This window comes from Tiliqua scincoides, chromosome 10 (genome assembly GCF_035046505.1).
Source record: "Tiliqua scincoides isolate rTilSci1 chromosome 10, rTilSci1.hap2, whole genome shotgun sequence".
Taxonomy (NCBI): domain Eukaryota; kingdom Metazoa; phylum Chordata; class Lepidosauria; order Squamata; family Scincidae; genus Tiliqua; species Tiliqua scincoides.
The window spans coordinates 26,972,703-26,988,808 of record NC_089830.1 but is presented as its reverse complement, the minus strand read 5'-3'; the positions used below and the strand labels follow the sequence as shown (position 1 = coordinate 26,988,808).

Genomic DNA, 16,106 nt, shown 5'->3' with positions numbered 1-16,106 from the left:
GTTCACAACAGCAGTGACTGCTGACTACAACATTCCCCCAGCTTAGCGAAGTGAATTTGCCCTATAGTGTGACAGGAAACCATTGGCTCAATTCAAGCCTCCTGAGGGAATCAGGAAATAGGGATTGGAATGCCCCTTCAAGAGCCTCTGCTGGATCAGACCAAAGATCTGAATAGTCCAGGGGACTCCAAATTTTTTGGAGAGTTCTGCATGAAATATCTGGTGCAGTGCTAAGGACCGGGAAAAAATATAAATTTAAAATTTAAATAAATAAATTAGAGATGGAACTTAGATGAATGAATAAATGAATGACTGGGCTCAATCACTCAGCCTCTCCAGCCCTCCCTCCAGATGCACCCTCCAGATGCAATCAGAACACAGCTCTGGTCATGTTCAGTCGAGTGGGCCTCTTGTTTCTGGGGACAAGAGGCTGGCCGCGGGTCGGACAGAGGCTTGCTGTGGGCCACATCTGGCCCCCGGGCCAGGGTTTGGAGGCCCCTGGTCTAGTCCCTTAGTTGCCTGGCTAGATGCTTCAGAGATGGTTGATGATTGAAAGCCTTCAGGGAGGTCAAGTGGTAGTGAAGAGCTTTCTGCCTGAGCGCACAACACTAGCCCCAAAATGATGTTTGGAGCAAATTCCAAATTTGATTTTTCTCATTTTGTTTTGTGTTTCAAAATTCAAACCCAAAACGTTGCTTGTTGGGCACTTTCAGATTAGGAATCTCATGGCCCAGTCCTACTGCTGTGCTGGCGGTAGGTGTCACAAACATGCCATAAGGCACATTTGTGGCACCGTGCAAGTAGGCAGCGCCAGTGGGAAGGCCTCCACCATCCAGTCCAGCACTGAATCCAGTCCAGTGGCTGCCAGCACTGGTAAGTACAGTGCTGATATAGTGTGGCCCATACTGAGCCAGCACTGGATAAGACTGGGCTGCCCATTTCTATCATGAGAGATGTTTGTAATTCTGGTGAATGAAGAACACGAGGCCATCACATTTCTCCGCTGAATTCTGACATGCCTCATTCAGTGGCATAGCTAGAGGGGGATGCAAAGCACTTAGCTTTGCAGGTGCCTGCACGAGCTGTGCAACCGGCCCCTCCCCATCCCCTTCAGAGCCATTCTGGGTGTACGCCTCCGTTTTGCTTCCGCCACCAAGAATGGCTCCAAAGAGGATGGGGAGGGGCCGCTTGCATGCCGCAGTGAAGCTCCCTGCAAAACTTAGTGCTTTGCACCCCCCTCTAGTTATGCCACTGGTCTCATTTGCTTTTGAAAAATTGCCAGGGGCAGAAATTAGAATAAAAACCGTTCACAATTTAAAAGCAAAATGTCCATAAACACATTTAAAAAAAAAAAAAAACACCCTGTGACATGCTGGCAAGCCTGAAAGTGGGTCAGGTCCATGCTTTTCCATTTAGAGCCTCCTGTTACAAGGGAAGGTGTGGCTCCAAAAGGCCTGAAAATGCCATGAAGCCCCTGTCCTCCCTCCCACTCCACACTGCTGTGTGTGTGTGTAAGAGGTGGGGTGGCAGGTTTTCATTGTCAGGTAGCTGTGCTGTTGCTATGGCAGCACCCGGGAAAACCAGCTACGGGCTGGAGGCTGAAAACGTGGATTAGGACACAGCCATGTTATGGTGTGGGTCATGGGGGTGTGCTTTGGAGAGGGGCTTTACATGGCTGCTAGGACAAGGGACAACAAACAAGGAGTCCCTCTTATGTATTCCTGCCCCCTGCCAGCGGAGGATTCGCCTCTCCTTTCTTCGAGAAGGCTCTGAGGATATGCTTCCAGAATTTCCACACGAACATCTGAAGCTGCCTTGCATTGACTCAGCTCAGGCATAGCATTCCCTGGCCAGCATCAAGCTCAACACACCCCCTCCTCCCCATTCCTTCTCCCCTCACTGAATTGACTCCTTTAGTCCAAAACTCAGTCGTCTAAACTGGGGAACCGCAGTTTGACCTCTCGGCCAGCAAATTGGATATCCAGGTTTGCAGGGAGCACTCAAAAGCAGTTTGCCTGATTCAGACAGAAAACCAGAGATGGACAGCTCTGAGACACTCGTGCAAATGACTGTTGCTAGCATAAAAGGCATCACAGCAGGCTGGCATGCGGTTTATGGGATGCCGGTTTTAACACCAAATTTAATTTTCCAGAAATGGGAGATGCAGTGGGACCGGGGTTGGGTGGGTGTCACTCATTGTACCTACCGGTAAAACCAACTGGTTAGGGGTTCTGTGTCCTTCCTGAGACAGCAGGGAGGCTGCTGTGCTCCAGTTTAACTTGTTTATTCCTTGGGGGAGCCCTTTGAACCAAGAAGTGTTGTAGCTGTTGGTCCTTTCAGTTCAGAGTTCTTGTGGTCCTCTTGCCTGGAGGAGGTGGCTGATTCTCAAGTTACGTAGCTTTAAAAGTTTGACTGCAGCATCGTTTCACCAACAGGGAAGGACTTTCTTCCTTTCTCCCATCCCCTTGCCACTAATCCAGCACGATTGCTGTGGGTTGGACGAGGTGACGGATTTCAGGAGACGCCTGTGGCTGGATTACATAAGAGCATTTCCTTGCTAAATCTGTACAGCTTTCCTTTTCTCACTGGTTATATAAAGGCTATGGGGCAGGCAGGGTTGAGGAACCCCCTCCCTTTTAGTCATGGAGGCCCCCCAATCTCTCTTTCTCTCTCTCTCTCTCTCTGTCTCTCTCTCTCTCTCTCGCTCTCTCGCTCTCTAGTTACCTATTTCTTTGCTTCCCATTCCTCCTATCATCTCCTTTTGCAAATACTTTGTAGAAGTGCACAATCCCAGGGGTGGAAGAGACTCAAAAGTAAATCTAGTCCAAACGTCCCTGCCCTGAAGCAGAATTCTCCACACATTTAATCATATTTTCATTCCCCTGCTGCACATTTTATCCTGCTAGCAGTGCATGCTATAAAGAGAGCTGGGTGCATTTGGCAATTCTGCCTGAGCAAAAGAAAAGGCACCAAGTGTGTGGCATCGCCCTTGGAATTTGGCTTCTGAAGAATTCCTGCTTTTTAAATTCTCTTTGATTAAAAAAAAGTAAGTTTCTAACTTTTATCATGATTTGGGGATGTGCCAGGCAGATGTGCACATGCAGGCATAGCTTCTGCGCCCTAGAAAACTCCTCACCCCTCCTTCGGACTAGAAAAGGTTGAATAAACTATGAAAAATTAAAAGAAATAAGACAAATGTGCTTAGTTTGCACAACCTATACGAGCTGCAGGAATTTGGCTGTTCTTGCCACAAATTTTTGTTTATTACTTACTTACTTATTTATTTGAGAGCATTGTCCTCCTTTTCCCCAGCTTACAGAGGCAGCTTACAAACACGTCTGAATAAAGTTGCTCAGCACCTCACTGGGGCTGGTTTCCACATGTCACTCTTTTACCTTAGAACAAAGCCAGAGACTCCCCTGCCCTACACCTGATGTCAGCTCTGGTTCTGGCCAAAGGAATTAGGTAGGCTTCTCCCAAAAGTGCCATCCCCCAAACAATCTGGTGGTGGAGAAGATAACAATGTCTGGGCCAGGAAGACTATTAGTTAGCTAAATAATAGTAATAATCTCATTCACCAGGAAAGGAATCTGGAGGGATAGTGGGCTCCTGCTCCCCTTAGTGTCTCTCTGTCTTAGTGAACAGTTGGGTTGGGCTGGTGGTGAATGCATGACCTGAGTTGTCTGGTTTGGCTTCCCAAGGCAGAGATGAAGCCTTATCCCAGAATACAGAGAGGCTGCTGCTCTCCGTGGTGCTGAAGGCACTTCCTCCGTAGTATTCCGTTGTTTGCCCGAGACTAGTGCAATGGTAGGCAGCAGTGGAGCCAGGGGAAGCAGAACGTGGGTCTCTAGGAAAGGGAAAGGAGATGGAAAGAGCAATGTTCGCCCCTAGCAGAAGAGAAATGCGTCTGAACCGGGTCCAGACACGACCTTGGTCTTTCAACGGCACACCACCTTAATAATGGACACACACACACACACACACACCTGATCTCAGAAATAGTTGATTCTCAGGATTCTGCTGGAAGATGCCTTAATTCACTACATATTTGCCCCTATCCTTTGATTTCAACCTTGAAAGCCCTACATGGCTTTTGGAACTAGGTGGCCTTCCATGTGAACCCACCCTCCTAACAACCTCCTCAGTGTAGCAGCATAGCTACAGGAAGGGTAGCATGGTAAGTACTGCAGGTGCTGCAATGCACTATGCAAGTGGCCCTTCCCACTCACCATTGGAGCACTCACCATTGGGGTCATTATGGGTAGCACTACCCACTGTAGCTATGCTACTGTCTCAGAGGGTGGCACGCCTGCTACCTGCTATCTTCTAGATCAGGGGTCTCCAAACCCCGGCCCGGGGGCCAGATGCGGCCCACGGCAAGCCTCTATCCGGCCCGTGGCCAGCCTCTTGTCCCCTGAAAGCCTCTGGCTCACTTGGCCGAACTTGACAGACACTATGCTCTGGTTGTGTCTGGAGGCTGTTCTAAGGGCCAGAGAGGTTGAATGAATGAGCCCATTCATTCATTTATTCGCTCCTCTAAGTTCTATCTCTAATTTATGTATATAAATTTTATATTTAAATTTTTTTTCCGGCCCTCAACACCGTGCTAGGTATTTGATGCAACCCTCTGGCCAAAAAACTTGGAGACCCCTGTTCTAGATGATTGACAAAGACCCTGTCATGTGTCCTGATTGCTTAAGTTGTAGTTTCGTGTGGTTTTAATTTGGCTCTTGAGTTTTTATGCTGCAATTTATTGGTTTGCTTAGCTATGGAAACTGCTTTCTGAACGACTTTGTTGAAAAGCAGTATAGAAATTATGATTATGATGATGGTGTGTTACAATGTATGTTTTTAAAAGTATCGTTAACTCTTTTTGTTTTCGTTAGCAATTCTGAGGGGTTTCTGATTAGCGAAATAGGAATCCATTGCATAAATACATTTCAATAAAGCAGAGCTGTGGCTGTGTGCAGCATTAGAGATGACTTCCTGTTCATGCAGCACACAGAGCTACAAAAAAGGCGAGGGTGACTCACGGCCCTAGTTTCTGGGACTGAATTGAAAAGCTCTTTCTGGGTGGCAGAGTCATGAATGCAGGGGAGGGAGTTGCTCTACTACCTTTACATCTCCACGGTGTTGGTGCCACCCAAAATAACTAGGCTTAATTTGGTGCTGCAGTGAGCAAACCAGACTGCGTTGGGACTTTTGCTGTGACTCTCTAAGAGCCACGTTGCATTATATTTTGGGCTGGGACCTGGTTTAGTGTGTTTGCCGTGATTTGGTAAACAACTAAGCAAAAGCAGAAGTCCAAAGTTTTATGCAGACATCATTTGTATCGGGATACTTGCAGGTATTTCAAGTCCTGACAAAGCAGCAGCACCTCCTTCCTTACACTGTTTACCTTTCAAGGAAACAAGAAGAAGGCACTGAAAACCGAAAAGTTACTAGATTTCAGTTTAACCAGAGAGCTGTGCATTTTGCAGTCAAGTGTGCATCCCAAGAATAAATCTGAAATTGTAATTGCAACTTTGATACTGCCCAATTCAACTGGTATTGGAGACATTCAATATTTTATTAATTCATTTTGTGTGTGTGTGGGGGGGGAAACGCACTTTTAGAAATTGAATTTTTTTTCTATAGGAAAAAATATATACCAGTGGAGAATTTTCCATTGCATGACACTGTGAGAACCACTTTCTCAAAGACAGCATTTATTGGTGTGATTTAAGAGTCTGCTCCCAGTGACATTCAGCAACAGCTAGCCTTGTAGCCAATGGCAACCAGCTGTTTCAAAGGCCTTGTAGGTGGAAACGGGGTGCGGGGGTCTGGTCTGCTTTTCAATATGTATCAGTAGAACCTCAGACTAATACTTCCTCTTCTCTCATTGTCCCTGAATGCAGGCCAAGGTGATAGTTCCAAACAGCACAGCTGGACTGATCATTGGCAAGGGTGGAGCTACCGTCAAGGCCATCATGGAGCAGTCCGGCGCCTGGGTACAGCTGAGCCAGAAGCCCGAGGGCATCAACCTCCAGGAGCGCGTGGTGACCATCAGCGGTGAGCCTGAGCAGATCCACAAGGCGGTCGACATCATTGTCCAGAAGATCCAAGAAGATCCACAGAGCAGTAGCTGCCTCAACATTAGCTATGCCAACATCACAGGCCCCGTGGCCAACTCTAACCCAACCGGATCTCCCTACGCCAGCTCCACGGACGTGCTGCCGGCCGCCGCTGCCGCCGCCACGGCTTCAGGCCTGCTGGGTCACACCAGCCTCGCTGGAGTAGGGGCCTTCCCAGCTGCCCTGCCAGGCTTCTCCGGCAGTGACCTTTTGGCCATCAGCACCGCTCTCAACACCTTAGCCAGCTACGGATACAACACCAGTTCTTTGGGGCTAGGCCTCAACTCGGCAGCTGCTTCCGGGGTGCTGGCAGCTGTTGCCGCTGGTGCTAACCCAGCAGCTGCCGCTGCTGCCAACCTCTTAGCTTCCTATGCCAACGAAGCATCTACTAGCACGACCACCCCGGCTGGCGCAGTTGGAGCCTTCACCTTGGGTTCCTTAGCTGCGGCCACCGGGGCAGCCAACGGTTACCTGGGGACGGCTTCTCCGCTGGTGGCCAGCTCCTTCTTGGCCACAGAGAAGCTCGTGGAAAGCGCCAAAGATATGGTGGAGATCGCTGTGCCGGAGAACCTAGTGGGCGCCATTTTGGGGAAAGGCGGCAAGACGTTGGTTGAATATCAAGAGCTGACAGGCGCTCGCATACAGATCTCTAAAAAGGGGGAGTTTATACCGGGTACTAGGAACCGCAAAGTCACCATCACAGGCACTCCAGCCGCTACACAAGCTGCACAGTATCTCATCAGCCAGCGAGTAACGTATGAGCAAGGAGTTCGAGCCACCAATCCACAGAAAGTGGGATAAGAGAAGGCCGGAGAGAAGGCTGGGGGGGCAAAGAGTAGAATCAAATCAATTCTTTAATCATTAAAATTGTAATCTACCTGACACCAGACCCCGTCCAGTGTCCATCTCACGTGCACGCACACACACCCCTCTGGTTGGGAAGCAGCCCAGCGTCCGTCCTGCTGGACCCTTTCTTTCGCCGACGGTGCGACCTGTATATGTATATTATATATATGGCAACGTTTTCTTTTCTTTTTTTTTTGAGTTGATGGATTTTAATAGAAAAACATTTTTTTAAGAAAAAAATTCTCTTTCTTTCCCTCTTTATTTCTAATTTTCGTAACCCAGAATCTTGAGGGGGGGGAAGGTCTGCCTCGTAATGCCTCCCTGCCCCACCCCAGCCCACTGTGTAAATCAACTTCAGAAGTCCTTAATGGGGGCCATAGGTCCCTTTTCGTGCCCACCTGGGGCTTTATTGGCTGTAGATGCTTAGACTGGGCTTCAAGAGACATGTGGGAGGGGAGCAGATCTAGGACTGGAGCATGGGGGCTCATGAAGTCATGTCTTCCCCTTGACCTCAAACCCGGAAATTGACGCTCTTTGTCTTTGATTTAATCCACCCATCTTTTGCAGTGAGGCAAAACTTGGATTTTCTACCTGTAGGTAGCCTAGCTGATTTTGAGGCGAGGCTGAAGGAAAAAGGGTTAGGCTGGGATGGGCTCCAGAAGTAGAAACTGGCTTTGTTTGGGGTGGTTTCTGTTTTGCTGTTTTACGGTTCTTCTGTGCATATTTTCGTAGGGGTGTCCACTGTCAAAAAAAGTGAGGCACTTGGAGAAGTGGCTTGTAGATGAGGAGTGTCTCGGATACACCTAAGAAGGAGCTAGAAGCAGTCAGGAGGGCTCAATCCAGGTTTTCAGCACGGAGAATTTTTGCAAAGGACAAGTGGTGCCTTGCTTGAAAGCAGGGCTCCAAGGCAGTTTGGCTGTTTCTCCTGTGATGTTTGGAGCACCAGTGTTGCAGAGAGACAAGTTAAGTAGTAACCCTGCAGTGTCGCAAATGTCCAAGAATAAAGTATAGTTGTAGACTCTTTTTTGTGGCAAGGAGGTCAGGTTCCTGTTCCAGTGATGGAGGGTCTGCTTCCTGTGATGGGGCACAGATGCTGGTGACACAGTAAGCTACTTTCCGACATAGTTCAGTGGAGTAGCAGTCTGTTGCCAGTGACATGTTTGACTACTTCCTGTTGTGATTTCACTGTCTCTCTGTGTGGTGGGGGGGGGATGTTTCTGCCTACAATTTACATTATCTCATAGGGAAGAGCCCTAGCCTCTGCTTTCATGTTACAAATTGTGTTCTGATAGCTGCAAGAAAGCTTTTTGGTAGTTGCCATCTAAATCAATCACGTGTGTGTGTGTGTGTGTTTTTCTCCAAAGGGAACAGCAACAAAACCATCTCTAGATGTGCAGATACCACCCCATTTGGTAAAACCTGGGTGAGAAAACTGGAAAGCACCCATTTCCCCCAATGCTACTATCTCACCAGGGGCCTTTCCTGGTAACGTCAGTAAGCCGACACAAATTGTACACACACACCCACACAATGAAAGTACTAGGGCATTCACCAGCTGTGTGGCTGCCATTAGTAGTATTAGCTCTTTGAGTGGTGCCGTACAGTGGACAAGGGACTGTGAAGCTGTTGAGTCTTAGACCCTGTCCCACATACAGCTTCCAACTTAACCCCTTGCATGAACAAGCAGTGTTATCAACCCACAATTTGGAGAAGACCCTTGCTCCGAAGCACGGATGCAACCTTGCATGCCTCCTCTGCTGTGAATCTTTCCTCAGGGGCTCCCAGTCCCAATGCAGTTTAATCAGAATGTTGAGTTTCCTGTTGGACAAGGGAGTTTGGATGGTGATGAATGCCAGGCCAACAGAGCCTGCACCTTTGAGCTGCAGGGTAAGCTGCTCTTTTTTACCGTGTCATGGTCCTGCCATCCAAATTGTTAGCTGAAGATCAGCATCGTGTGTCATTCTACTGTCTTCTTACCTCTATGTATTTCCTAGCCATTCAGTGATCAATGCTTTTTATCTCCTGCCCCCACCCTACCCTTTAAAAGGGTTAATAAATCAGGGTATCTCCCTGTGATGTTTACATATAGGGCTTGCGACACCCTCTAAATCTTGGGGAGGATTTAGTCCTATCTGCTTTGAAAGGTGCCAGCAGAGTCTCCCTCACCCCAGCTTTACCACTGCACGTGAATTGTTGTGTGTGTGTGTCCCCGTCCCCCCCACTTCAGGGTTGCCGAACAAATCAACTGCATTGCATTAGGTATCAAACGCAGCATGAGTCTCATTCAATTTCAAAAGGAAGGTCACTTGAAAGTTCGGTTGAGTTGAGAGACTTGCACTGCAAGAGCGCGGTGCGCGTGTGCCATTTCCTGTTTCAGAGCAGACTACTTCCTTTGTAAAATCTTGAATGGGAAGTAGATGTCTTATCACCTGAACCTCGCAGTGATGTAGCGTTTGGCTTCCTGTGGCGTGATAAACTGCTTCCTTTTGGGACCACACGTGTGCTCCTGTGAGCAATTTGAGAGCCATTACAGCCAACAAGCAAACGTGGCTTTGTGCTTGTTTTAGTTTGACGTATCTCATGTTGGCTTGTTCTGGTTGGGCGACAGGTTGGGCGACAGGAGATTTCGGTGTCAGACAGAGCTGAATTTGGGAGTTGATCCTTTTTATTTGAAATAATCGAGATGCTTCAAGCTGGGTCAAGGACCGAGTGGGCTTTAGACTCTGGTGTGTTGAGAGTGTCTAGCCTGCAGCTTTGGTGGGGAAGAAGCCTGGGAGACAGTGAGGGTGTGCTTGTGCAATGCTCTCTCTTGATTTGTCTCCCAAAGTGCTTGTAGCTCCCGTCAGACCTAGATGGCCTCCTCTCCTACGTTCCTGCCCCAGGAGTGAGTTTTGGACTTGTGCAATATTTTTATGACCACTATAGGAAAACATTTCCCTCCTGACTCTTTCCGAGACATGGAGGTGGACACTAGCAAAGAGGAAGTTGGAGAGAGGTAGGAGAAGATTGCACACTCTGCCTGCCTTTCTGCAGGTTCTTGGATGAGCTTGATTGGCCCACAGGCGAGGCAAGTGCTTAGGCCAGTTCTGTGGATTTGGCTGGGTGTGTGAGTGAGCCTGTTTGCTTGTGTTTGTGTGTGTGTGTGTTTGTGTGTTTTGGGGTGTATATCCGGGAGGGGGAATTAATCTCTTATTAGGTAGTTAGCCTGTCTTGTTTTCTGTTTCCTTCTTTATATTCAAGGGAGGGTCTTAAGACTCTGCAACCACTAAGGAGCAAAACTCAAATGTGAAACTTATAGTCGATAAAATTTAAAAAAGGAAGCAATATCTATATAGTATCTTGCACTGATTTTACGGGGCGAGGGAGAGCTGCTACAGCCAGCATTCTATCCACAGGAGGTTTCCCAGTGAGACACTAACAGAAAAATAAATGAAATCGCTGGTGATTGAAGGCCTCCTCCGTTTACACGGGCTGAGATTCCAGGCCTCCTGGTTTTTATGACGAACAAACAATATCTGCTGTTTTGCATGTATGTTGCATATCAGGCTTTGCCAGGGCAGCAGGGGAAAAACAAACAAGAAATGTGTTTTTTGTGCCAAACTCTTTGCCTGCGTCTTTTTAAATGTTGTGGATGCGTGAGACAAAAAGGGACATTCCCTGATGCTTCCCCCTTCCCCCAAATGCTGCAGATGTTTTGACCAATGTTTGATTCCAAGCCTGTGGTCTCTGCTCCTTCTTGTTCTTCTCCCTTTACTTCTTGCTTCTTGGTCAGCTTCTGGGCAGGGCTGGAGCACCAACCTCATGTGCGCTTAAGTATCACAATCCTGTGCCAAAGGAACCCACAATTCCATGACAAGAGAGAACCCGATTCCAGAACCGATATCCATCATTTAAATGTGCACAGTGACGTTCTGATGAATGTTCACAATTTATTCTGTGTTTAAAAACAAAAGCAAATCATTTTAAATGGATGAAAAGGGCATTGCCTTGAGCCAGGCAACACTTTCTAAAAGAAAAAAAAATTCTTTTAAAATAAATATTTATTTTAAAAAATTGCAGAGGCATTCCCCCTCTTATGCATCACAGAATGCCTCTTCTAAGATGGCACCTGCTGTGATGTATAAATGCCCCCATCAAAAAAGACAATATGCTTTGTGAATTCTTTTAGTCAACACCTGATTTAATTGACAAGTCACTCCATGAAAGCTTAATCATGGATGAACCATGAAGGCTTTAGCACCTCAGATTTCTGTGATTTCTTACATCTTTCTCTGTTGAGACTTCTGGTAACGGGGGGCAAAGACTGGTGAGCAATAGCAGTCTGCCCTCAGATGCCACTGACGAGGCCAGTGAGCTGTGTTGTGCTTGATTTCTTGGGCAGGGAGTTTAAAGGATGCCACAAAAATGATGCAGGTTTTTCTTCCAAAAGTTGCTGCTTTGTTTGAAAAAAAAAAAGATCTGGAGACCAGCTTGAGAAGCAAAACAGCGTGATGTGTGAGTTGTCTTGTGCAGACACACATCAGCTGCCCAAAGGCTGGGGCCCCCAGTATTGTTCTTCCCTTTCTCTCCTGCTCTGTAGCTACCTGAAAGGGGGTGGGGCCAGAGCTCAGTAGCTGAGCACATGATTCACGCACAGGTCTTCAGTCCTGTCCCTGGCATCTTCAGTGAAAAAGAATTTTGTGTGGCCAAGGACCCCAGCTCCTTGCTGAGATCCAGGGGGGCTCAGACAGCAAGCAGAGAGATGTCCTGATGGCCTGACTCCACCTAAGGCAGCACTGTAATTTGCAGAATCACTTTTGCAGATACAGTTTGCATTCCTCCTGTCCCCATGCACAGACTGGAGAAAGAGAGCCTAAGGTATGATTCACAAATTCCCTGGACGTCCCGCTATGCAGACCCCATTGAAAAAGAAGGTGCTTTCTTCTGCATCTCCCATTCATTTCGATAGGGCTTTCGCAGGAGAATTTTTGCAGTGAATTCTGCTGCATTGTGTCTTCTTCCTAGCTGTCCCCCCCCCTTCCCTCACTTCTTTCAAATTCACCAACTTCTTTTCCTGTCTTTCAAACAAAAAATGCTTGAGAAGGGGGCAGTCAGCATTGGGGAAATGCAAATTGCACTGCAAATCCATCTGCATTTATAACATTATTCCCAGACCATATCCCACAAACGTCTTCTCTGTGGAACAAGGAGCATTTGGGAACCTTATCAACATATCCTGTTTAAAAAGACGCATTCTTATTTTTTTCATTTTTGAAGTGCCAAACTATTATTTATAGAGAACATGCAGCTATTTAAAAAAAATTTTTTTTTTAAAAAGGGAAAATTGTTGGGGATGGGGGTGGGTGGGGGGCATTTTGATATTTAAAAAACAAAAGTGTAAAAAAAAAAGTGATGCGTAGACCTTGTTAGCGGATCTGAAACCGGAATCTTTAGTAGCTTTGAAAAAAATATAATTTTTTTTTTTAACCAAGAGAATAGATCTTTTGGGGTCTATTTTGCAGCTGTTGGGAATCACTGTAGCTGTCTTGATGCTAATTCGTGGCTGGTTGAAGAAGGCATGATTCCTAAATATTTTGCAATTTGCACCGTAACTCTAGGAGGGGCTTCACTGTATACCATTCCAGGAAGGGGGATCTGTTCAGTGAAATAACATTTGATTTCTTTGTTGTTGCTGCTGCTGCTGCTGCTTTTCTTTCAGTCTGACAAATGCAATGCTTTCTAGGAGCAGGGGAAGGTTCCTTGCACTTGCTCAGCCTGAATTTGGTTTGGTAGAGATTTCTGCCAATATTTATTGTGCATATCTGGTTTTGGAGTAAAGGTGCAAGAGAGGAGAGGGATAAAGAGGGGGAGGGGACATAGCTAGTTCAGCCCTCCTGTGGATTCACGTCTCAGACCACTAGTTGCCGCTTTACACCACCTGGACCTTTGTACCTGATGGAAGAATGTCCCTCTCTTTGGAAAGCCAGGGGGCACAGTCTAGCAAAAGTTAGTTGGAATTGATATAATTTTAAGTTAGCCACAACTAAGCCTGTTACTCTCCTGTGGAGTTACACCCCACTCCCAAACCCATTTCCTTGGAATTAGGTCTCATTCATTTCAGTGGGCCTCACTTTCTCATGAGTGGGCTTAGGGTCTGCTGTAACAACTAACTTTTGCTTGATTGTCCCCCGTGTTGCTTGCTGTTTTTCATGCAAGATTCTGACCTCGGTGAGTCTTGATGGGGAGAATTACAAGCACCTTCCCCTTCTGTCTCATATTTCTTTTACCTCCTTGGGAACTGATGAGCCTGGTTTAGTCTGTGGTCATCACTGTGACCTGCCAGTGACATCAGTGCCCAGGAAGGAGACGAGGGAAGCAAGTTTGGTGAGCCCTGAAGGTCAAAGTGCACCTCTCTGATTTGGGTGAGTGTTCTGACCACCTGCTCTCTCTCTGCACCAGATTCCACTACCAGAAACCACATGTATATCCTCTTCCCCAATCCCATCAATTCTGAGTACATTTCCAAAGCAGTAATTCCTGGATGTTTTCATCCCCCCTCCAACCCTCGTCACACACACACCCTGGTGCTTGAGGCAAAACCTGTGGTGAGAGCTGGGACTTGCAAGCTTTCAATGTGCCAAATATGAGCCAGATTTTTTTAATGAATTAAAGAACAAAAATAAAATACTCTTGGAAGGGTCAGCTGTGGAGGGAGCCACAGGCTGAATGTCTCGGCTGTACCCCACTCTAGCCCGAAAGGGACATTTCATCGCCTCTGCTATCCTCTTTGGGGTTGCCCTCTGAGCTCCAACAACTGCCTCGTACCAGACTGGCGTAAGGTGGGGTGTTTGCCTGGTTCCAAACTTAAAGGAGCAAGTAACAACTGTAGAAGGTGAGGTGGGAGCGAGAGGTCCCCTAAAAAAGGCAGGGGGGTGTTTCCTTGCTCTTCGGACACGTCTCACATCCTGAAGAGCCAATATGCATCTGTATATCTCATAATTTCCACATAAGCTCACCCTGCACCAACCCGAACACAGCGGGAGGGGAGCCAAGAGGTGTCTTGTGATCATCTACTCTCCACTTATTGTTCCCCTTGCATATATCATATCACTGTTGGTTTTTTTCTTCTTTTTTCAATTTCCAGGCAGTTCTGTTCCAAGAAGGGGGTTTGCTGGCAGGGTGAAAAAAGCAAAACAAAGGCCCACGATAAGGTTGAATGGGAACAGTCCAAGTGAATCTCCTTATCCTCCACTTGTCTGTACATCCCCTGTTTTGAGTACCGAGCCTCCATCTTTTCCTACCGCCTCCCCCTTCCTCCAAAAGCCTTTTTAATTTGCGTTGGGACACACTCATTTTCCGGAGCATCCCTTTTATCCATCCAGCATTTTGACAAGTTCGCACACCACAAAAGTTCTATATATATAAATATATATATAAGTATATATATATATTATTTAAAAAAAAAAACTTATCTAAAGCAGCGTGGGACTATTTGTACAGTGGTTGGCTACCTCCGGACTTGCTTTTTGAAATCCACCATCATCTTCCTCAGCATCAAGAACATTCCTAGCGTGTTGTTTTTTCGGGGGAACGCAGCCTGTCACCATTCAAAAGTTTGTTTTTTTTTAAAAAAAAACAAAAACTAAACAAAAAAGTGTCAACTTTCGCTTCACCTGAATTGGGGATTCCATCTTGAATTCTCTCGCTGCCAGGAACTGTCATCTCGTTTCAACCCGTCTTCTGAACTGTATAGAGAATCACCCTTTCATCATTTTGAACTTTTTAACCTCCCTCCTTCTGTGTTCATCAAACGTGTGTTTTTCGGATTTTTTCCTCATCTTCCATATTACAAAAAAAAAAAAAATTACAAAAAAAAATTATATATATAAATATATAAATATTAGGAAAAAAAGGAGAAGTGCAACAAACTGTCAAATTCTTACAATTTAGACTACTGAATGGGATGATTTGATGTCATTTTTTTCCCCTTTAACTGTGAACAAAAAAAACAAAAACAAACGTTTTTTTTCCACCATCGCCTCATTGTAAATACTCTGTTTCTGTTTAAACATGTTTGGGGGGGAGGAAAAGGGGGGCAGAGGGACCATTAATTTTGTGTTCTCAAACATCTGGGACATGATGCATAAAAGCACTGGAGGTTTGGTTGGGGGGGGGGTGTAAAGGGAAAGATCCACTTACTGAATGTCTATGAAGGTTCCAGAAAAAAAAAAAATCACAGGGGACATTTTAATACTCCATTTGATACAATCAGCAATGTTCAGTGGTTAAGGCTTTTCCTGGACTGCTCTACTTCAAGCTGTAGTGTATGTGTGTAGGTTTGAGGAAGGGTAGATAGATAGGCATTTCATGCTCACCCAACAAAAGCTTGCAGTGCACATAGTAAACCAGCATTCAAGGAGATCAACTTGACCAAGTCTTCTCCCTCGTTCCTTACATGCTACTTTTCTATGTGCAGGGCTATTTTCCCCTGGCGGGAGGGCATTCAAACGTGATCTCAGGGTTCCCTGATCTCGCACAGAATTTGGTTCCATTCAAAAGAAGCGGGCACTGTGTTATCCAGAATGCTCTTGTTCCCCCCCCCCGACTTTGGTGGACTTGGGGAGAGGGGCTATTTCAATTGCCTCTCTGCAGTCCCAAGGGGGCTTTAGCCTACCAGAGCAGGTGAAGGCATGGTCCAATACTCATCAGCTGCTAAGCGGGGCAAGATGTTGGCATTGGAAGAGCCTGACAGGCTAAATCCGACTGCTGAGACACTTCGCAACAGTTGGGCTTCTTTGTGTCGCAACCTCACAAACACCAAGAAGGATCCCACTTCTTGGCTGCCCCCAATGTGGCCACATTCAGCTTCTGAATGGGCCCCCTCCTGCATTGGTCCTAGTAGTGCATCCCATAAGGGAAGATTCCCAAGTTGAGCTTTTTATCCCAACACCCATGTTCTACCTTTAAATGGTGACATGTGACAGAGCCTGGTGGCCTGCCTAGTCCCCCTTGGCCTGCCTTGGCTCGAAAAAGCCCTCCTGAGGTGTCAGATGCTGGTGGGCTTTGAAATGCCACCCTCCCCTTTTTCCATGCTTGTAGCAGGCTTGGGATGTCTCACCTGTGAGGTCAAGGGGGCACATAACCTGCGCTTTGCAAGGATGAGATCTC

General features: G+C 46.7%; 1 protein-coding gene across 1 annotated transcript in view; it reads left to right on the top strand.

Annotated features, from left to right (window-relative positions):
- Window positions 1–7,002, top strand: part of NOVA2 (NOVA alternative splicing regulator 2) — a 34,171-nt gene extending 27,169 nt beyond the window's left edge. The window contains exon 4 of the mRNA XM_066638207.1: window positions 5,898–7,002. Within this exon, the coding sequence (XP_066494304.1) occupies window positions 5,898–6,914 (1,017 nt within the window). The 3' untranslated portion in view covers window positions 6,915–7,002. The remainder of the gene's footprint in view (window positions 1–5,897) is intronic.
- Window positions 7,003–16,106: the final 9,104 nt, after the last annotated feature.